At 42.1% G+C, this 23,800-nt stretch overlaps 1 protein-coding gene across 2 annotated transcripts in view; it reads left to right on the forward strand.

Annotated features, from left to right (window-relative positions):
• The first annotated feature begins 1,238 nt into the window (after positions 1-1,238).
• The window catches only part of LOC125311390 (CUB and sushi domain-containing protein 1-like), a 300,533-nt gene continuing 277,971 nt past the window's right edge, over positions 1,239-23,800 (forward strand). For both annotated transcript variants that reach the window (XM_048269385.1, XM_048269386.1), the window contains exon 1: positions 1,239-1,519. In XM_048269385.1, the coding sequence (XP_048125342.1) occupies positions 1,453-1,519 (67 nt within the window). In that variant the 5' untranslated portion in view covers positions 1,239-1,452. The remainder of the gene's footprint in view (positions 1,520-23,800) is intronic.

Below are 23,800 nucleotides of genomic sequence, written 5' to 3' on the forward strand. Positions count from 1 at the left end.
GTCTGACAGAATAGAGCAACTCTCACTCTCACTCACACTCACACACAAACACACACACACACACACACACACACACACACACACACACACACACACACACACACACGCACAAACAAACACACAAATTGAGGTTCTCTGAATGATCAGTCAGACAGTTCATTGTTAGAAGTGAAGTGCAGTATGTTTCCAGTTTGGGTGTGCATCTCTTGGACTATGCATTGGATGCCCATATTCCACATCAAATAAAAGGCAAACTGTGTAGCTGTCATGCATTCTTTTTAGCCTACTGTGTAGCTGTTCCGGATAATGGCAAACCTCCACTGGTTGTAGTCTAGTGTCAGAAGATGCTATGTGTCATAACAGGATTCATTCTTTTTTATGCAGGACTACTATAGCCAACTCTTCGCTTACATGTATAATCTACATTTCACTAGATGGCAGCATAGCCTCGCATTAACTCGGGGCTTCCATCGTCTCTTGGATTTCTGACATAGTAGAACCAACACTATTTAATCTATTTTCCCCACGTACACTTGTGTGGATTATAGGAATTGACAGGTCCGTCATCAGTTTATACCCCTGCAGTTATATCGGACAGTCAAAATGACTAATTTAAACTGGCGTTAAAACATAAATTAAAAGGGTATTTGCACTGAATGCGGCAGCTTAGAGGTGTGGTAAACTACGCGGAGACAGCAACAAATTGGAGATTTACTTTGATATGTCATTGTAATTTAGTTGTTCACTGGTACCAGTATGAGAATAATAAACTATTACTCCATATTGGAACGGAGACGGTCAGCTAAAACCGTAATGAAGAAAAAAAACTTGGCGTTGGCGCAAATGATGCCACCTTGCAAATCCAACCATGGGAGTTTCACAGAGGCATTTGAATCAAACGAAACAAATGGTCATTCACAGTTTTGATATCTATTTTTTTCCAATTATGACATTTTTCGTCTATTCATTTGGAATGGCAATATTGGGGTACCAATATATTATACGTAGGAGATAACCTTATATGCCATATCAAAAATTAATCGTATTAATTAAAATTACGGCAGCAGATAAGGCTATGTAATGTTCTCAGCGTGATGTGAGGAGACTAGAATCGAAGTTGCAGTGCTGGTGCACGGACGGCTTTACATTTCCCCTGTATCATAAATGATGGTTGAGTCCAGCTCCTTCCGCTGGGTACACACACAGCCTCTTCTCTCCTCTGCTATCTCCAACACATTCTGTTTCTCTCCTTGGACCGAGGAAACCTCTTTGGGTCACAGCGCTACAATCTCTCATCTCTGCAGTGGCCCTTGCTGATGATATGAGAGCTAATATAGGCGAATCCCTGCACCATAGGCGTCAGATCTTCCTGCCAAAGCTGGATCTCTATGCATTTTTGTGATCCTTGAAAATAAAACACTGAACCGGTGGCTGCGTGGAATACCAGCGGACATGACTGCGATGGGGAAATTTAAGCATATCCTGCTTATTTTCGCAGGTCTGATCACCGCAGCTAACGGTAAGTTCAGCGTTTGTAATAAGCGGGTTTGACGTCTTTATCCTTTCAGAGAATGCAAGTTTGTGTCAGGTGTACTGGGGCTGGTGATGAGTGCAAACGTGAGTCGGAATGGCCAGTAATTGAATTTCCATATCATACTTTCACAAAACTTGGACATTTTAGGTGTCCTGGGGATTTTGAATAATGATTATTAATGTGTATGTTGACACCTTTACGAAATGGAGAGTGATACGTGCCTCAATTTTGGATAATTTCAATGAACTAAAACATACGCATATGAAATCTGGATGTCTGACTCATTCCTGATACATTTCTAAAAACCTTGACGTCGTCAGTGGGCTACATAATTGCGCACACTATGTTATCCATGTTGCGGGTTATTATCTTATTTTGCTAGGTTATATCGAAGCTATATTGAAGACTTGTGAAATATTTGATTGTATAATGAGATGACATAAGTTGTGTTGGTGTCAGGGAAAAAAGCGTGGGTCCAAATGCCATCTTCTCGCACATGACAATTCCCAGACGCAGATTGATTCAGCTGAATGACATGGTTCAGTTCGCCATGGGAACGGAATGGTTGCATGAAGTCATCTATTAGGCTACATGACCATCTTGCCAAAACTTTATATAGCCTACTGCAATTGTCCCAAAAAGTAAGTTCCCCCAAAAGAGGTTTCAGTTCGAAAGTATTTCCTTGTTGTTAGTGAGCTGTTTTGCTTCATGGCATCAGCTGCTGTACCGTCACAATCCAATTCGCTTTTGGCTTGGTGGGCCCGCACAATGATTTAATTCAGTATTTGAATGGGTTTCTAATGATAGTCGGGTTGGAATGGGCCTATAAGCATTATCATTTATTCTTTTTCTTTTCAAAGAGTGAAAATAAATCGTTGGCATCCTGCATCTAGGCTACATACCCACAGTTGATTAAACTTACTTTATTTATAGTATCAGTGAGAGATCTGAACGACCTGCAAAGGTTATAGGTTGCTTGTGCACATGGGTGTAAACTGTGTGTTATCTGTGGAATTAAAATATTTTATATAATGTAAAAATAGCCTTTGAAAGGGTCAACTATCTATTGTCTTCCATTGCATGAGTTTGCATTAGCGCAGACTTTCCTAGCACTATCATAAAAATATAACTTGTAGGCCTGAGCAGATCATGTGTGCTGTTCTGTTTCTCTGTTCTCAAGACCCACAGATACCCTGATGATACGCAACAATTGTTAGACCCAACTGGACACATATGCACAGTCCATGATATTCCATACAAAATAGAAGCCTGTTTTAGCACTTTTATTGACTATTTGCAGCATCACACCGACCACACACTACTGAATAAGAACCTGGCTAATTCCCGTTGTATCCGATACAAGTCCAGTAGCCTGTTAACAGACACGAACAGCCTACCCTGTAGTCTACGCACCCACGGGATGATGGATGCAAACTACGAGGTCAGGATTACACGACGCATAGCAGGACTTTTCGAAGTGTTTAAGATTACCCTCTCAACCACCTCCATTATCCCACTGTTGGTCTCAACGGCTTATTTGAATGAATAGCTCGTACGGCCAAGCACTTTTTCGACCACTTCGTGTGCCTGTCTGTGAGCCGCTATTCAAAGGCTAGACTCTGTATTTTCATTATGCTCGACGTTTTAAAGGACACGCTTTTCAAAGGCATTAGTGATGCTGTGGGCATTTCGACTGGTTTCCAAGCTTGTGAAAGAATCATTAGTTTTGTCACAGCTGTGCCATCGGAGTTAATGACGATGACTGCTGCTATTCCTTGTTCAAAGGCATGTGGTGAGTTTGAGAGGGGCAGGCATTAATTAATCCGGTGTTATCTGGCGTGATTGTTGAAAGGGGTTTGTTTTAAATACACCTTTCTGACAGGTATAGATAATCAGTGTTTGACTTAGACCGTCAGAAAGGGTCAAGAGGGAGAACCGAATGTTCCATGATCAGATTACAGGTAACACTGTTATGAAAACATGAATTATGGTGGAATTCAATGAACGTTTACAGACCATTAGATTGTGGTACAATTTAGTGGCCAAATGCTTCAGTGGAATTCTACTTCAAGGCATTTCAAAGGAGGAGTAAAGCTGATTAATGAACATAAATCAGAGCATGGGAATATATCTGATGGAACAGGCCACAAACATGGTGACAATTAGGTAAGACCAACGCTTTTGCCAAACAAGACATCATGAATCTATCAGAGCAGAAGCCTTGCATGCAAATGTGACATTCAGGAACTTAAGGGGGTGGTAATTCAGCTGAGGCCTGGCCAGAAGCAGTGTTTACGGAAACATAGCACTTCATATCGAATATGAAGGAGGTTGATATGATGAACATACAATGATACACACATACAGGTGTGTGTACAATAATTTGTAGGTAAAATTATTGTGAAATCCTTATTCACATAATTTATGGAACAGTTCTTATTTTTGTGCATGATGCTTTCAAATAAATAATAATACATTTAACAAGGCAATAAGCCTACAGTTATATAAAAATACATAGTCAGGAATGGTAAATCTGTAATCACAATTATCATAGGCCTATAATAATAATAATAATAATAATAATAATAATAACAACAACACTAATCACCATTCTCCTCCTCCTCCTCCTCCTCACCATCATCTGTGTCTATAGAATTGTGAGTGAACCAGCCTCCTAGCATTTATAGGCCACAAATAGGAGTGAAAGGCATGCAGATTCTGTGACACCAAGCAGAACCAAACTAAGCTGGGGTTGCTTGAGTGAAAAGAACTGAAGTAAGCAGATAACTGTTTGCATAGAGAAATCTGATATGGCCTCTGCTTTCTGGCTGCTATTTCAAAGAGATGCATGTCAAACCATTAGAGCCTCCCTCTCCCACCCCATTGCCTTCCTGACACTGGGCCATGGCTGAATAAATGAAAATGCATGTTATCAACACCAACACACAACAACACAAGTGCTGTTTGTGTGGTGACAAAGCATTGTGTTTTTTCCCCTCCACTCTGCCTGTCTCCTGCACCTTTGACATTTCTGCCAGCATGTAACTTATTTTATCTTTAAAGTTATATGTGGTGGTCATCCAGCTGACTCACACACAGTTGAAAACATCCTATATAAACTCTGACAGTCTGCTCCACCTTCGAATGGTGTGTCAGTATGGTTTGTCTTTGTCTTCAAAGTTTGTGCTTAAAGTGGATCATCCAGTCGAATTGGAAAACATACTGTATTACAATCCCCTCTATTTTGCATGCTTGTGTCCCTTTGTTTAGTCTCCAGTGTTGTCTGATGATGGTCATTCACTTGAGTTGCTTCAGCTCTACAGCTGATGACCCATTTAAAACATGCTTATAAGAACCCCACTCATAAATATATAACCGATTAAACCATTTGCATTTCAAAGCAGACAGAGTCAGCAGAAATCAAGTTGCTTTTTCATCCATTAATGTGATTTTAAGGTTATGGAGATCACGAGCAGAATAGCAGGAAGACTAAGTGGCTTGCAATTCAGAAAATATGCATTTTAATTAGGCTGTAGGTTGGCATCGTGTGAGTTCCAATGTTAATTTGGCCTCCCATTTTTTCCCCTTGCTTCCACATCCACATTTGACAGGTTTTGTCACAATTAAGTGAAAAGTAGAATAAGGGTATACCATATATGTAAACATTTATGTAAACAACTACTGCTTCTGTGGAAAACAGGAATATACATTGCACATTTTAGTTTCTTTTGGCTAACATGACTAACACTCAGATGCTACTTGATGCTGTGATCGACAAATTCATACAGTAAATCACAGTGTACTGTTGAGGGTGTTTGGAATCAGAGTCCTTCCATCTGTGCACCATTTATATGGTTTGATGAAGTGATATTGTGCCTCCAGACGTGCAGCAAAACCAGTGAACACAGCTGTATTCTCTGGTTGGCATTCATTTTTAATGTCTTTAAATGGATAGCTGTTTCTTGAACCAGCACAGGAGCTTTCAAACAGCCATGTTACAAACTCACCTCATTGCTCCTTCATAGTGTGGGAATGTTGTACTGTGCAAACAAGCCTCTTTTTTGTACCAGTGCTGGCAAATGTGTTGGTAACCAGGCCATTAAGATTTCATGATGTATAATTTCTTTGTCTGAATGGCAGCCGTCTGATGTTCAAATATAGGTTTGAGTAGAGAGAGAAAAGCTTACTGTCGGCAGACACTGAGTGTTGAACATATTTGGACATATAATTTAATGTGTCATACATCTGCTGAATCAGAGCGACCAGTTTAGACACGTTGCCATGGTTTTACCTTTGAAAGATGTGAAACTAGTGACTGTTGGAAGCCATTAACTTACCCCAGCAGAAGACAAACAAATGTCTAGCTGCTGGGAGCAAATGAGAAGTACTAGAATACTAATAGAGTTTCACATCAGCAGGCCACTTTCATTCAATAAATACTGTAGCAGATCATAGTATTTTAGCCCTTCTCATTATTTCAATGACAGATCTATAGAAGGATATATCCCTAAATGCCGCTATACTGTATTTTGATGTTTATTTTATATGTGATATCACAGAACAATTAGTGCAGTTTTACATTAACACTGATTTGAACAAAAAGTAAGCAACTTCATATGTTATTGTATAATGGGCCATTATAATCTATGGATATTTCCATTAAGTATGTCAGTTCAGTTATTCCTTTATGTGCACTGAGCCATAGCCTCCCGGTTACAGGTTCTGACATTTCAATACAAACCTGAGCCCATCTAAACAGGAGAACTTGTTTGCCCAGCCCGATTGAGAATCTTTCCGACATCTGCAAAAGCGCTAAATGGTTGACTAAACAAGTCTTTGTGCACCCAGGTGTTGGCAGTACACATAGCCAGCAAAGTATTGAATAAATTATCTGGCAGATGTAAGAGTAACCTGTTTTGGGGGACCTTCGGGGGCTTTTAGCAATATGACCATGATAAGGTTTGCAGGAGGCACTCCTTTGCTCCCACTTAATCCCTTGAACTGGCAGTCTTAGCACTCTACAAGCTTTACATATATTCTGCTCATGCAGTATATTACCAATGCAATTTGACCCACAAAACTGGTGCAGACGATGCCAGGAAGCAATGGAAGATTTACCCTTAAAATGGAGGACACCCTCAGCAAGTGCCTGTCAGGGCGTTTGGAGAGGGATGGGTGGTGATAAGGATTGGTAATTATCTCGGAAGGCATCACGGAGCCACACTAATTTGGTGTGTTTTGTATTTGTCAGTCAGAGAGGAGCTCAGCTGAGTTAGCACGCTCCCGTCTTCCTGCCTTTTTTGCAGCTATACCACACACACATACCAGGCAGGCAGGCAGGCACGCACATACATACGTGCACACACACATACACTCTCTCACACACACACACACACACACACACACACACACACACACACACCCACACACATACACACACACACACACACAGACACACACCACAGCACACACACACACCACAGCACACATGGCATCCAGTGGCACTTTGCTTAGAGGATATATCAGCTTCTTTTTTAAGATTGGTCAAATGCTTGCAATGCATGCTTGGAAACAAAGCACAGAGGCACAAAGTAGGGCTCAGGCCGCTGAAGCATCTTACAATACAAGGGAATGGACCACAACTTTATGTTCATCCCCGCTCAGATGCATTGACAGTAATTGGTGCCACAGATCTGAGGGCAGAGAAACTAAAGGGGAAAAAAGCTTCAGGGAAAGTCTTACATAACACTTCATGTAAATGCCAGCAACCTGATCAAAACTCTCCAAAGGCCAAGAGATTGCCAAAAATAGGGGTAGGAGCTGCTAGGATTCTGACATTTACCTTCTGAGGCAGGATTTGCTGGACAGTTACAACATTTCTCCACGCTCTAAACTTTAGTGTGTTGCATTTGGCCCCCTTAGATATATCACAGTCAAGCTGCTGACTGAGAGCCTTCACTATGAAATGAAGACTTATTGGTGTGGAACAAGCATGCCAAAGATGAAAGCATCTTAATCATCTTAATTGGAAGTTGCACCAGTCATTTCAGAAATAGCTTTTCTGTGTTTGTGCTTGTGTGTATGAGATAATGTGTGTGCGTGTGTGTGTGTGTGTGTGTGTGTGTGTGTGTGTGTGTGTTGGAGGCTTACATCTTTGAGTATTTTTGTGGAGTCAGATGCTAATACTATAAATATGATCCAATAGACCTCTCAAGTTCGCCTACAAAAAAGCTGCCATCTTTGACATCCGGGATCTGGCGATTTTTCCTATGGGAAAATTACATGGGGATTTTGAATTATCGCACCTGTTAAACTCTCGCGGGGATGAAAATGTCTGAAATGCAGACGTTTTCCTGAACACACTTTTGTCCTCTGCCTTCGAGTGGATACTGTGATCTCCGGTACGTGAAGGCGGCACACTTAGATTTTTGCTACCCCAGAGCTAACTTGCAATGCAACATGCCATAGGTAGTTAGCTTCAATTAACAACCGGATCTCCTTATATGGGCAAAGATGGCCGTTTTGGTTCTTTTTTGCAGGCAAACTTCAGAGGTCTATATTGGTTAACCATGTAGCAGGGAAACACTAGTCTAGTCTTCATCAGACTTTGTTATTGGGGTCATATCAGAAGAACTAAATGTGAAGAGACATAGGTGTATTTGCAACATGCAGCATGTGAGACATGTTGCCAGATTTTTCCATTTTTGCCAGTCAGCGGCTGCTTGCTTGTTCTCTTTAGGGCATTCATGTCAAAAGTTTAAGTGAGTGTTGAAAACATTATCGCTGAGCTTGTTCCCTGTTTTCTAAATCTCCCCTGAATGGAGATATTTAGACCAAAATGATATCTAAAAACTGCCTATCTTATTTGAATGACTATTTAGTGTCAAAGGATAGGTCAAAATTGACCACTGGTGTGGATTAAGATAAGAACTGTTTTTCATCATATGAGCTTAACACTGTGACATTTACACAAGAAGGGGAAATAGAAGGATTGCATGTTACAGATCTTTTGTTAAGACACATGAAAAAAAAACATGAAATCAGGAACTACAGTAAACAGTTTTGTTATATTTTGTTATGGGGCGAATGTATTTTTCTGACATCATATGTAACTGGGACGTAGCTTTAACAAAACAAAAACATTCCACTGGGAAAGACAAGGAACAACATAACATCCAGGGCTTGCGGAATTTGAATGCACTGGTACTTTAAAGACAAGACGTGACGAAGCTGGCCACTTTCCTCTTGCACAACAGATCAAGGCAGCGCAAGATTTAGTAGTCAGCACAGCCAATTTGTGCCACTGTGCACTCCGCGGGCCGCGGCGGGAGTGGCGAATGATGTGAGGAAACTAAACGGATTGGGGTTGAGGAGAGACTGTGAACTCGCGGAATTGCACGGCTGAGAAAGTGCCGGTTGAGAAACTTAAAAAGTGACGAGAGACTCTGAAATAGCTTCCTCCCTTGTTTTGGGTCAAGTTTAAGGTGGAGGTAGGGTCACCATGTAATTTTTGAGGCGAGGAAAACAATGAGGTCTTCTGTCTCCCTGTGCCCACCCAGTTGCCTTTTTTGTGTTTTTTTTGTTGAAAAATGTCTCCACACAGAATTCTTCAGTGCTCGTAGGAAAATATGTTTAGGGCACTTTCAGTGGTAATACTCTTTAACCATATTCTTTAAATGTATATTCACAAGGTGAATAATTATTATTAAATATTACTACACAACTCTGGAAAGGACCTCTGAAAAAAATAATGACCACTGTCAATGGCAACGGAGTTTGTGAGTCCCTTCAGGGCAGAACAAGACCCCTCCGCTGCGCGTCAAGGTCCGGTTCGCCCTGTCGGGACTTATTTTCCCAATTATGACCGGCGTTCTATACATTATCCCTTACGTATGTCCTAGTACATGAGTCACTTAAATGAATGCGGAAAATGCTGGGCATTTTTCTTTAATTAATATTTCTTTCAAAGTCGAAAAAAAATTGACTGTGTGCCATGCCACACAAGCCACACAAGTCGTGACTGATTATTGCAGCCATATGCGTATAGAACTGCATTCTATGGAGAGTGCAGTAACTTTAAATATAAGCACCACTGATCGTCTTGGAGGCAGAGTGATGCGAGACTGGCTCTCTGTATGATGGATGAAAGGGGGGGGCAGTGATGAATTTTGAAGGACTCCACAGCCTGCTGTAGAGCAGAGTGACAAACCCGGACAAAGCCTTGACGTGTATGTGTCTGTGGTGGCACAGATGGTATGGTAAGCTAGTGACTAACAAAGCCATAAGGCCGGCAACGCAACTCCACAGCTGTGCTTCATTTGGTCAGTGTTTTAGAGTGTGAGGACAGTTTTCAGCTGAGTTACTTTCTGTGCTTTATGTAGCATAAACCGTGACTCTGTCAAGTGGAGCTTGTCATTTGCATTTGGCATGGGTAGGGCACGGTCCATTTGAATGTGAGAGAACGTTGGTCTTCTCTATCTTTCGACATGAGCTTATTTCAAAGTCTGAGCTTGTGTGGATTGAGTATGTATTGATGCAGTTGTGTGTAAATGCTTCCACTGTTGAATGCACATTACTATCAAAGAAAGGCAGCGGAATATTTCAGATTGTTATGTAGCCTATATTTTGTGTGATTATCTGAGCATACAGCTTACACCTCAGGCTCTGGTTGTCCAGCCATGTAATTAAGTATTTCATTTAGTTTGGATTGAGATAGATGCAATCTAAATGTTCATGTCTGCTATTTAAATCTCTCATGTGTAAACACACTTTATGAAGCATGTGTGACAGTTGTGGTGCAGTGTATGTCCAAACACATCAGCCTGTAGTAATCCATCCACATAATTAAGTATTTGATTTAGATTTCATTGAGACAGATGCCATATCAGGGCTCATCTCCTCTAAACAGACAGTAGAACTCTATGCAAACCAGTCATATTTAAATGCACTTCACGAAGCATATGTTGCGGTTGTGGCGGATCATGAAATATACAGTAGCCTACATTGTCTTTACCACAGCAACAGAATGAAATGTTTATGCTACAGCGTTCCTGTGTGAAGCTCGAACCTTCTGTGCTGTGAAGGTGAAGAGGCCTTGGAGTGCAATGGAGAGACGCTTCCGTGGCTTTTAGTGGCTCTGTGGAGGGCCACTGTGTGTCATATGTCCTTTGATACATTCCCGTCATTCACCGTGACTCCATCAAAATGGCAAAAGCTTGCATGTAGCTCTTTCAGTGCATTTGAAGGGAGGGAGGAAATGAATGGATAGTGAAGGATGAAAGCACAAAGAAAGAGGTGCATTAGTCTCTCTCATACTCATATTTGAGTTTAACAGTGACGTTTTCACAGTACTGCAGTACCACGAATCCAGTCTTTACTAATGACTGCCAATAAATATAACGTTGTTTTTATTATTAATTTTTTATTTGAATCTGATAATTTGTGCTGTAACCTCCATGGGAGAGGAGACCCCTTCTTGAGTGTGGTGCTATTGGATACTTCTTTGTTGTGATTGTGAACATGTGTGGCCATGTCTGTCTCCATTTCTTCTCACAATCTACTGACAGTCAAGCATCATTGTAGTGAGAGGCCCTTCCCATTTGATCTGCTACCCTACTGTGTGCTGTTGAGTCATGACTGGCAGTAGCTGTGATTCCTCCATGTCCTTCGGAAAACGCTCAGAATTAGCACCTAACACCCCTTGTGATCACCATGGGTAACCACCTATGTGATTGTGATGCTGTAGGCCTATGATTAGACAGGCCTGTGACACGCACACCAGTGTGAGCTATCATACATCAGCCCTGACATTGTCACAAACACAAACTAATAGCATGGAGTCCCCCTGAACACCCCCCCACCCCCCTCAGATCCACCATTTCGTGTTTGTGCTCTCTGTCTGCTTCTTCTGTCAGGGCTGACATTTTGAGGGATTGCATCATCCACTGAACGACTGCTGTCACTCAGTAGCTGGGCCTACTAGAAATTGTCACCATGAAGGATTATGTGGATGAAGGCATTGTAATATAGTATGATGCACCACTTTGTTGAAGCACTGTGTAATTAGACTGGTCAGTAGTCTGCATGTCATTCTTTGACTGAGGTTATGGTATGTGAATGTTTATTAGAGCTTGTCAGTGTGATTGTTTTGGGCAAAGCAGAGAGGAATGGTTCAATAAATGGTTGAATGGTTGAGTATGGTTGATGTTCATCTGATGTTTAGGTGATCTTGTGATGTTCATCTTAACAGCATAACAGATACTACTGACGGCAGGTGAATATTTTTTATTTTGTCTGAGGTGATGTCAAAATTAACAGATGTGTGAGCCTTTGCTGAGGTTCAGGATGTTCAGGATGTTATACCTGTGTTCTGTAAGTTAAAGGTACACTATGCAAGATTTTCACCATAATACAAAGCTAATATGATGGTAAACAAACTTGTAATAGGGGGAATCGTTTACCTAGGATAGCCGTAGCGAGTCGCTAACGCATACCTGTCAACATTTAGCTTTAAAAAAAGCTTTTTTTTGGGGGGGGGGGGGCAGTGTTTATACCGGATCTGTGTTTGCATATTTAATACGTTTCATACACGTGTTTCAGCACTGCATTTCGGTCGTTGCTTTTACCTTACCATTATTACTTTACGCATGCCAGTTATGTATCCACCAGCTGCCTGCCTGCAGCCTACTTCCAAAATTCCAAAGCTGCTTGCTGTCAGATTTGGTTCCGAGGGCACAAGTTCAGTGTATCAACAACACTCAATACCAGTTCATGTGATGTGTTTGTGTTAATCAATTAAATTCCCAACAATTTCACAACAGCTAGTTCTGGAATAGGCCATTCAACTAACCCGCTTGCTTACGACGAGACTCAGGCTGTGCAGTCGGCACCCGCTTCCTTATTTGGGTTTTGGGTTGCCAGGTTTTAACCTATGACAAAACGGTTGAAATTGAAACTAAGTGATCGTGTATGTCTAGGGTGTATTTCATACACAATCTGGCAACCTGAATGGATCAATGATTTTAAAATGAAGTTTGATGGCCATGCAAATTACGGGAGTTTTCCGGGAGAAATAACAAAACGGGAGGGTGCTGGGAGATGACCTTGAAATACGGAGAAACCCGGAAAAAATGGGAGTGTTGACAGGTATGCGCTAACAAGAGAACCAGTCATGCAACTTCAAGAATAGTTGACTCGAAGAGAATCGTGAAACATTACCTTGTCATTAGATATAGCTCTTTGGAGATGGCTTTGCCTCTTGTTAATCCTTCGCCTTCACAACTAAAGCATTTTCATTGTGTACAGGGGGGATAAGTCACGAGAAGTAGGCTATTTACAATGACAGAGTAAAATATAAATATATCTCGACTCTACTGTATGGGGAGCTCTACAGTCGCCAAAAATACCTGAAACTGCATAGTATACCTTTAACTTATACCTTAAACTACATAGAATGAATGACCTTTTTCCCCTTGTTCTCTGATGTTAACATAGAAGGAATGCTTTGGTCTATCAAAAACCATGCACAGATGCTATTTTACAAGCATATATACAACCGTATAAATTGGCTGGGGAATAAACGGCCCATTTTAGCAGATATCTAGTGCCCTTCATGCTTATCTGGCACCCACATGAATAAATACGTGAGCTTTATGCTTTATGCTTTATGCCTTGTAGCCAATGGCTGCTCACAACAGGCTCCAGAAACTTCTACTTGAATCTCCAACTCAAAGTGGTAATGTAATGTGTCGAAGGATGGTTCGCATCACAGTCTGTGTTTGGCATCACACTCTTTGTTCAGATTGGCCCATTATAAGCGGTATACTATTGTGAATATCTGCATGATGTGAACATTGTATGTTGTTGTCTACTTTGTAATATACCGGTAGGCTAGATACTTTATATCGCCAGTTTCTATCAGTTTCTTTTAGATACACTGACTTACTTTATCATTATAATCACAGGATGAGTCAGCTAAACAGCTGTTGACCTTTTAGGTGATAGTTAAACTTATTTCTGATGTGGTGTGAAATATACATCTCTCAATTATCATTAAAGCCAAGATGAAGAAGTGAGAAAAATAACATCTCTGTTGCTAGGTGATGTGAACAAAGGTTGTGCTGTAAGAAAGGAAAAGGTAAAGGCAGGGGATTGGATTACGGCATGGTTAAGGGATGCTGACTCTGGAACCATCCAAACCGATCCACAAACATGGCTACAAATATGGCGACTTGCATCATTCAGAGTTTCAACACAGAGACACCATTTATCCCACAAGGCACAAGAACAACACAACGGCAGAAGGTTTAGAAGCTGAATCACCTGACCCACCAAACCTGTCCAGTTTGCTTTCTCTTTTTTTCCCCTCCCCTAAACGCGTGGTACAGTCTAAATCCATGTCCTGAAAGCGAGAGGTCACGCTGATTGTGTTGTCAGATTGTGGGAAATGAACAGCGCCGAGTCCTTAAACCTTTACCCTCGCGTTTCACAGCACACAGCACTTCAGCCCATAGAGCGGCACCGGCAGTGGCAGCGGCAGCAAAGCCGAGATTGTGTTCACCAGATTCTAATGAGCTGCCACTGCGGAATTGATGGTTTAACACTGGCAATTTCTAAATTAAATTCACCGCTGCATGTAAATCGTCACGGCATAAAATATAAAGTGTGAGCTGGCTTATTACAAATGGCTGTGGCACGATTTTGGCCAAAAGATTGGCTGTCATTTGTTATAACACCACCGGTTTCCAGGAGCTAAAGGGTAATGATAAATGGCTTTTGTGCAGAAATGTTATCATCTATTCTTGCCATCTTCTGATTCCCCTGGCTCATAATTAAACTAAGAAAGAAACAGGGATTGCTTTGTATTCATGGTCATATAGGAGAATAATGCCCTATTGTTGCAGAGCCACAAATGTTTGAAAGTCCAAACTGTTCAACCAAAAATATGTTAAAAAGATGAGTATGGTGCTATTTATTTTTTGTGGTAATGCCTCCTCTTGGTTGATCAGCTAGAAGAAAAACAAGAAATCTTCCATCTCATTACAGGAAAATGGAGATCAACCGTGAACCATCCTCTGGTATTGTGTGTGTGTGTGTGTGTGTGTGTGTGTGAGAGTGTGTGGCGTTTACAGCTGGGAGTTTTCAATTCACTATTTTGTCAGTATTTATGGAGTTTGGATTTTGGATCATAGATGATCTGAAATCTCTTATCACTTCCTCCCGGTCAAAACAGAACTCTGGTCAAGTGCTTGTTTGTCCCCGAAAGCAGTACACCCCCCCCCTTTGATAGCTGGATTACTTTCCTCCTACGAGGGCCAGTATGTAGAGCGCTGTTATTTTCATGCAAATAACTCTAGTCAGTGTGTGGATCCTGCACATCAGATCACTCGAGGGGTGTTGCACATTAAGATGTGTTTGACAGCCTTGTTTCGAACGTAATTGGGCTCATCTCACTGTAAATTACAGAAGATGTTCTATTTTCAGCCCGCGTGGCACCCGTCACTCGTCGACGGAGAGAGCCTATCCGGTTCGTCTCGGTTTGCCTCTCAGCAGTGTATTACATGTGTGTGAAAAGGTAAATGAAATCAAAAGAACAATATGAAATCTCTCTGTGATGACTCAACCAGTTTAGGAGAGTAAGAGGCCGGGTGGGGGCTCTTGGTGCTTGCATACGGGAATGGATATAGTATAGTGTTCAGTTAATCTCCTTGAAAATGACTAATCCCATTAAGGCCGCGCAGGCTTCGTATCTTTGGGATGGTGGCCTTAGGGTGTTAGGCTGTGCACACGTTTATGGTTGATGAGTGCAACAAGATCTGCTGGGCTGAGGGGGGCAACTCTCTCTCTCTCTCTCTCTCTCTTCCCCCTTTCTCTCCCTCTCTCTCTCTCTCCCCACACACTCTCACTCTCTCTTAATCTCTTTATCTCTCTCTCTCTCTCTCTCTCTCTCTCTCTCTCTCTATCTGCATCTCCTCAAGGGAGTGCTGTCATTTTTACTGTAGTACAGATGACCTCTGAAGAAGGTTCTTGGAAGAAAGTCATCAGTAACACCCCTCAGAAGCCGCAGCCCTGAAATCGGGGCATCTTATCACTTATTTCCCCCTCAAACGTGGAAATTATTCCACTTGACAGTTGATTAAAAGCTGAATTAGAGGCATTAGTTGTGTACAGGAGAAAAGAGAGGGAGACAGAGAGAAAAATAGCAAAGTATATGAGCCACGACCTGAGGGATGACTGTCATGCATAATCTCTGTTAAGGTAAATGATCATGATCTGTAACATGGCAGCTACATCGCAAAAGCTATCATACTGTGCCTTAGGGCCCCACCATGTAATATGCAGCTAACTGAAAATATCTATCACTTTGAATACCAGCATTTAGCGTAGCACCAGAATTTATGGTTCAGTTAACTGATTCCATGTTGATAAAAAATGAATCCCAAAACAATCAAAAGGATGTTCAAGTAGGCATGAAGGATGGCGAAATGCATTGGTCCCTATCGAATCCTGTTACCTCCAAGAGTAGAGCAGAATATAGTCCATATAACAGCACAGTGATGAGTAGCATAAAATAATGTAATGCATTTACCCAGCAGTACAATATAGCCACCTGAAGTTGAACAATTTAATCAATAGCACTATTTCATAGCTGGGAGCTTTCCATCTAAACCCTGTTAATTTTGTTTCATTAATCTTTTTGCACAGTTTAGTGTAAAAGAGATTTTAACTCAAAGCACTACACATTCTGGATAGTAGGTCCTTAGTGTTACTCTGCAGTTTGTGTTGTTTGTAATCAAACATATTTGGTTAAATAAGGGACTATTTATATTTACCACTGTGGTTAAAGTGTTGGTGTGGTGAAAGCAGGCCTGCTGCGAGGGGTTGCCTTTTGTGCAACATTTTGATAATTACATGATAGCATGCATCTAAGTGTGGGTTTGGAATGACCTAGAACACATACTTAATTAAACTGCTCCTTAAGAGTCGGGTGGGATTAAATAGAGGGAAGCAATTTATTATTATTTTTTTGCCATCAGCAATGTGTGAAGTGTTAGCTTTGGTGATGGAATTCAAAATGGCTGTGTTGATTGCAACTTCCTTTTTCAAAGAGCTCAATACGGATTTTTTTGTAAAGTCACGCTGTGCTTATTGATCTTTTGCATGTATCATGTATATTTGTGCAATATTCTGTGATGTGCAGTAGGCTACATTTTGCATGAATCAGTGAAGCTGCTACAACAAGGCCACTAAAACTCCCTTCTGTATCTCCCTGAGAAACCCGTGGAATGCCCCGATCCCATCTGAATTTCGTGCACTGCCAGAAAACATGCCATGAAAATCAAATCATACTCCGAGCAAACCAAAACACGCTTAGTCTAAAACGTTCATTGTTTAGTCTAATTCAATGTAATCCCAAATAAATCTGGGCTCATCAAACACGCTGACAGCCAGTGCTACAGCCACAGCGTTTCGGCGGCCACGGCCACCCTGGGGTTGATTGTGCAATCGTGCAAAAGTCAGACCCCTTGGGTCCGAGCTATCTGGTGTTAAATAAGCACAGGCTGGTGCTGGAATGCCCCCACTGAGCTTTGAGCAACGCTCTCATTTGCTTGCAGAGTATCCCTCTCTTAAGCTCCGTAATGCATTTAGTGCTGTGCTTCTTCACTCTCTTCGCTATTATTTTTGATCGAGTAAGTGCCCCAGGTGATTGATATGTCTCCAAGTTTTATTGTTATGCTGGCATGTCCACCACAACGCCTCGGCTGTCCTAATATGAATCCTGCTGGACAGCCTACTACCCTCCAGACAAGTTGCAATTTCATAATTGCTTGGCTTGGTCTTCAATTTAGAAGGAATCCTCTTCTGGGTTGATTTTTTTTACTTTTGTGCATCCCAATGAGAGGAGCCACACGTTTCTGGATGCTGTAAACATAAGCTGTGAGCAGTGTTTGCCTTGATGCCCATTTAACAGATTTACAGAGATGACATTCAAAATAGGCTTGTCTGCACACAGGACAGACACTGCCTCTCGAATGAAAGCAGCACCCGAAAGCACAATCTTGCATGAAGTTAATTTTCTTTTTGCACGCGCAGTCTACCGAGCACAGTAATGGGAACAAATTTTAAATTCTTGGACTCTGATAAAAGTGCCAAGTCAATGGATAGTGGTAATAAATCCTTTCTTCTCATAGTAATGGGGTGTCAGGCTATAACCCTGGAGATATGCTTCCATGCTCACCCATTGTGTTGCTCTGTAGTCACTGGTGTTTGAACACTGATGTGGCCAATCGCAATGTGCCATCTTAGCATGTTTGTGGCAGGAGTCATGGCTGCTGGCTAAATTGGAATATTTTCACTAAATCTGTGTACCGACACATAGGTTAAGACTAGAATAATAGAGGTCTTTGAACAGGCTTCAGTGCTTTTTTGCATTCAAAATGACAGTGGAAAAAGTAAACAACAATGTACTTGATAACATAGCACACTCAGAAAGAGTCTGACAGGTTCCTTATGCCATGTCTCCTGCTCTTTTAAGGCATCATGCTCAGTGTGATTGAAAATGTCGCTTGCAAGAAACACAGAAACTTTATGGTATTCTGTCATTTTTTTCAAGGTGCACTCTGTGATGCCTGTCAGAAAAAAAGTGAGTTCTCTGACATTAATAGTCATGAATAGACATAACACGTTGTGGCAGCTATTATTTCTTATTTACCACCTTGTCACTGGAATGACATACGTAAGGATGATGTCAGCAGTTGCTCATTTATGTGATAGTCCTTGTTTCATTCCCAGGGACTCACCGCTGTCTCTGTGCTTTCTGCAGAAGGACCACACTCCTCAAAGCTGATGCAGCCACAGTTTTGAAAGGAATAAGAAAACGTGTAAACCTTCTCAAAATGATTCACCTGCCATACACACACACACACACACACACACACACACACACACACACACACACACACACACACACACACACACACACACACACACACACACATATATATATATATATATATATTTACATGTGGAAAATAAACAATGGTTATTCATGGAGAGAAATCCATTAGGCTCTGTGATGGGGCACTGGGACAATTTTCCAGCTAAGCTGACATGAAATACATTCTGTTTGCTCGTCAGCGGTGCTGGCATTGCCTGGTTGTCAGATCACTGACTGACAGGCCTTAGCACAGATCGCTCTGGCAGTTCACCTCTGCGATGCCTCCTCCCGCTCTCTGCCTGCTCTTGCCAGTGGATCAGTGTCACTCCGCTTCTCTCCTCACACCCCGAGGTGGAAAAATGCTGTTTTCTTTCTTTCGCCTCCCCTCTCTCTCTCTCTCTCTCTCTCTCTCTCTCTCTCTCTCTCTCTCTACCTCTTAATATTTCTCTCTCTCTCTCTCTCTCTCTCTCTCTCTCTCTCTCTCTTTCTCTCTCTCTCTTCCCTGCCATTGCAGTTGAATGCCGCTGAAGTGCTTCTCTGGCTGTAAGCCTCGCTTAATTGGGCAGACCACCGCTTCTCAAGGCTCGTCCGCCTGCCGCTACTCGGCTGGCCGCAGCCAGTGTGGTGCGAGAGCCCGCTGCTGCAATCCGAAAGTTAACGGACCCGCCGCAGCTCGCGTCTGACAGCAGTTTTCGGGCCGCGCCACTGGATGCCGACTCTAGAAACCGAACAAGCACGCAGGAGCCGTTTATTCTAACGCCTGTCACCCTAAACAATCCTGCCTCCTGGAGCTCGTTAGCACTCTCAGCTCTTCTTTTTTTGTATGTGTCTGTTTTAGACACATGACGACGCTACACTGCCAAACTAACACGTGTGTTGTGGCGTGTTTTTAAGGAAGGCCTTTTCAATTCACATGATTGCCACGATATTGACACAAACTATTTAATGCTACAATTTGCAGTAGAATTGATTTTAATTAGGTAGGAATTACTCATTCTGGTATGCATATTTAAATATATTTGTTCAGAGGATTTTAACATGACAATGCAGATGGTTTTCTGAATTAACCATTGTACCATTATCCATTCCCTCGACGCCTGGCATCATCAAGCTGCTCTGGCGAAAGGGAACGCAACAGGTAGATTAAATGTGGATTTTATTCCCCTCAAATTTATGAAATGTTTTACAGATTACTTATTAATGTCATAGCGGCTATGCATCTGCTCAATCTCTTTAATTATGTTGACGTTTCTCACTGTAATACACACATCGGATTAGGGGGTCGTGACTCTTGCCCCTGGCAATATTATTTTTTTGGGCTTTTTATGCCTTTAATGACAGGACAGTGGAGAGTGACAGGAAGCGAATGGGAGAGAGAGTAGGACCACGGGGCGGGAATAGAACCCAGGTCGCCAGCGTACGGTCCAGGTGCCCCAGCCAGTTGCTTCACAGCTGGGGCCAGGAGGTCTTTAAAGGAGTGAAAGTGAACCAGGAAAGCCAAGACGAGGAAAATAAAATATTTATCCCATCAATGACATGACACATCAAATATGGAGGTAACATCACAAGGCTAAATCAAAGGGAGATCTGATGCTACCCCTGACCTTTAAATTACTTACCGCTCACGAGTCAAACAGATACCAACAAAAAAGGGGAACCAAAGTCGATTTACTCGGACTACAAGGGTGTTAACAGCTAATGACAGAGCACCATTGTTGATTTGAGAGCCCAAAAATGGCTCATTTGAAACGAAGGCATGGCAGCCCATATAAAAGCCGAGGGTAGAAAATGAAAATGGTGCTTGGAGTCAGACACTGACAGGCCCAGTCACATAAAAGGGAGACGAAGAATAAAAGGGAATTTTAAAAGAACTATAAGCAAGCAGTTATACCAGTGGCAGTGGTGGGTGTGTGTTGGGTTAGACGGATCTGACATATTTTTCATCTTGAAATACACTCTTTGGCAGAGACGGGGTCAAGGTCCCCCCTTGCCCCCCTCTGTCTTTTTGGCAGAGTAAATCATATATGTTCAAATTCAAATACTCTAAAGTACCCATGGGTTTGTTTTTTTGTACTTTTTTTAAGTGAAAAAGATGTCTTTTGTCCCGTCTGGATATGATTGGGAGGGATGTATGACGACATTTCTCTGTAAAGGGAATATGTAAAACCCAACATGTCTTCAGGATTGCCCATCTTTTAATATTCACCAAGTGAATTCCCATACAAGAGATGATAACTGCATGCCTCAATACTGGAAATTATATATATACCGTATATATATATATTAAGGACAGGTCTTCATTGATCTATCTATCTATCTATCTATCTATCTATCTATCTATCTATCTATCTATCTGGCTATCTGGCTCTTGCTGTTTATCCAAGCATTCATTCTCCTATCGGTTATCCAACAAAGGACATTACTTACCAAATGCCCCTGGGTGCAAGTATGCTTTGGCAGATCAAGTATTGTGGTGAGTTAACCCAAGTTTTCTCCCAGTCCTCCGCCTGAGTGTGTGGGATGCCTTCTGTCTATACATCAGTGTTTATGCAGCAAATTCACCAAATGACTGCAAGTAAAAATGATCATGCGTGCAGGGTGTGAAGGCAGCTATTCTTAGGCTGGAGCGCTAGCAGCTAACGGTGTTGAGCATCGGGAGGTGATTACAGGCAGGCTGATTTCCTTTCTCCTCTTTGAACGGCTGTGTAGGTGTACATGGTTTCCTTGCTTAGAGAGGATGAGGTGGAAGAAACCAATCTGGAGGAGCTGGAGATAAATCCACATATATGTATGTCTCCAGATAAAGGACATCTGTGTTTCCCCTCTCATCTGTCGCTGCCCGTGCTTCTCCCCTCTATCGCTTCCTGCTTTTCCTTCCTGCTCTGGCACACCTGTTTCTCTTTGAGATAAGAGGAAGTGCTTGTTCTAGCAAGCTCTTTAGAACCATCATGGGTCCGCAGAGTTAATGAGGGTGCATTTTGACAAGGTGGCTTCAGCCTAATGCCTCTCATTTTCTTCAGGCAGGGCCCTTTTTAGCTGTAAGCGCCAGTTTGTCAAGAGAACTAATTTGGCTCGTCCTTTGTTTCCGAGCATTGGTTGCCGGTCCCCTGTAAGTAGACTTCATTTGATTAATGTGTACGAGGAAAGCAGGATAACAGTGGCACTTTAACCCAGCCAAAAAGGGTGGCATTTGTAAAACTGATTTTGAATGAAAATTATATGAATATATGAATAATTATATGAATATGAATCGTTATATGACTCGTTATCAGACTACATCTAGTAGTATATAAGTATATATACTCTTTTGATCCCGTGAGGGAAATTTCTCTGCATTTATCCCAATCCGTGAATTAGTGAAACACACACAGCACATAGTGTACACACGGTGAGGTGAAGCACACACTAATCCCGGCGCAGTGAGCTGCCTGCATCAACAGCAGCTCTCGGGGAGCAGTGAGGGGTTAGGTGCCTTGCTCAAGGGCACTTCAGCCGTGCCTACTGGTCGGGGTTCGAACCGGCAACCCTCCGGTTACAGGTCCGAAGTGCTAACCAGTAGGCCACGGCTGCCTCTGTGCCCCTAACATCTATTGGGCTATTTGGTTTTTGAGAGTAATAATTGGTTAAAGACCATCAGGGCTTTTTCCATCTTGATGTTGTGCACTGCTGGATATGCCAATAGTCGAATCTGAACAAGCTCCAGCAACATTAGTTTCAGTACCATTCTAATCAATTCACTCTCCCGCATTCTTGTGGCAAATGAGCAAACCTAAAGCCATAATAAAAGGACACATTCAACCTCTGTGGTAGCTGAATTTTGTATCCGGATCTTGCTTTTGTTCCTGGTACCTGCATGTTATACATTAGTAGTCTTGAGGGACCTGCCATACAGTAGCTTGCTCTTTATTTAATTCTGTAAAATGTATATTTTGAGAAGAACAATACACACACACACACACACTTGCCTTCCACCACCAGCTTACAACTTCACCAAAGAACCATCTGTCAAACTTCAGAGTGGATATACATCTTAACATTTTGCCTCACCCTTACATGGAGTAGCTGGCATAGAATGTTTGTATAAAACACAGTAAGCGTTCTTACACCCACATTGAAACAGAATTTCCCCACGGTCACACCCAGACAATTCTGCTCTGCGAGACCAAGGTATCAAGGGTGCATAACTCATGTTTTATTTCACACGTTTTGTCATTGCACAGTGTATGTACAGTATATAATTAGGAATCTGAGGCAGTATAGGTCTTGTGGGTAGACACCCTCCCCAACTCAGTAAATGAAGGTCCACCTCTAATCGAGGCACATCAAAGCAAGTCATAGATGCTGAAGTGGGGTCTACGTCAGCCGCCTTCCCAACTGTCCTTGTCCTCCTACTGGTTCACTGTTAATTATTGATTATTGACTTGTTAATCGATTCGTTTTGAGATGGATCAGTAGTGTGGGTTGTTTATATGCAACAGAGATTGACAAAGCCTCATTAATTAATCACTGCCTTGCCACTCCTGTTGGTGTGACGTAATGCCAAAGAAACAACAGCCTGCACCCTAGTGCATTGAACTAGATTCGGTATGCACTTTCTTTCACACGAGTCTGAGGCGTATTTCAGCGTGTGTGCTCCCAAAAAACGAATAACACACTCACATGCTTCTTGGTACAAGATTGCACTGTCGCTCTGTCTGTTCTGTCCTTCTTTCTCTCTCTCCCTTGCGATGATCCATCCATCTTAGTGCTACCTAGTGTGCTCTGGAGCAGAGATTTGCAGGCGCGCAGACAAATGCTTGTGGGACCTTTCCCTACCCACTGGAGTGTGCGAGCCATGTATGTCTGTGGCTCTGCTGTGGGCCATGTACTTACTGTGTGACTGGGTGGTGGGAGATGGCGCAAGCTCTAAAGGCATGCAGCGCGGATGACACACCGCCACTACTGCTGATGCTACTGCAACTGCTGGTGGTGCTGATGCTGCTTTTGGCCTGTAGGTAGTGTTGGAGATGATCATCCAAATCAATGTTGGACATGAGCCATGATGAGATAATTGCTTTTACAATTTAGCAGATGCTTTTAACCGAAGCGATGTACAACATAATGTATAATTGAGATATCTGAATAGACAGCAACAACAAAAAATGCCAGTAGAGCTTCTACTATCAGCTAATAACTATATAGTTACTTTCTATGTTACGTATCACATGTTGGTGTATATGACACACACACACACACACACACACACACACACACACACACACACACACACACACACACACACACACACACACTCAAGGTCACATTAAGTTCATTAAGTTCCAAGGTTATAA

This window comes from Alosa alosa, chromosome 18, assembly GCF_017589495.1.
Source record: "Alosa alosa isolate M-15738 ecotype Scorff River chromosome 18, AALO_Geno_1.1, whole genome shotgun sequence".
NCBI classification, from domain to species: Eukaryota; Metazoa; Chordata; class Actinopteri; order Clupeiformes; family Clupeidae; genus Alosa; species Alosa alosa.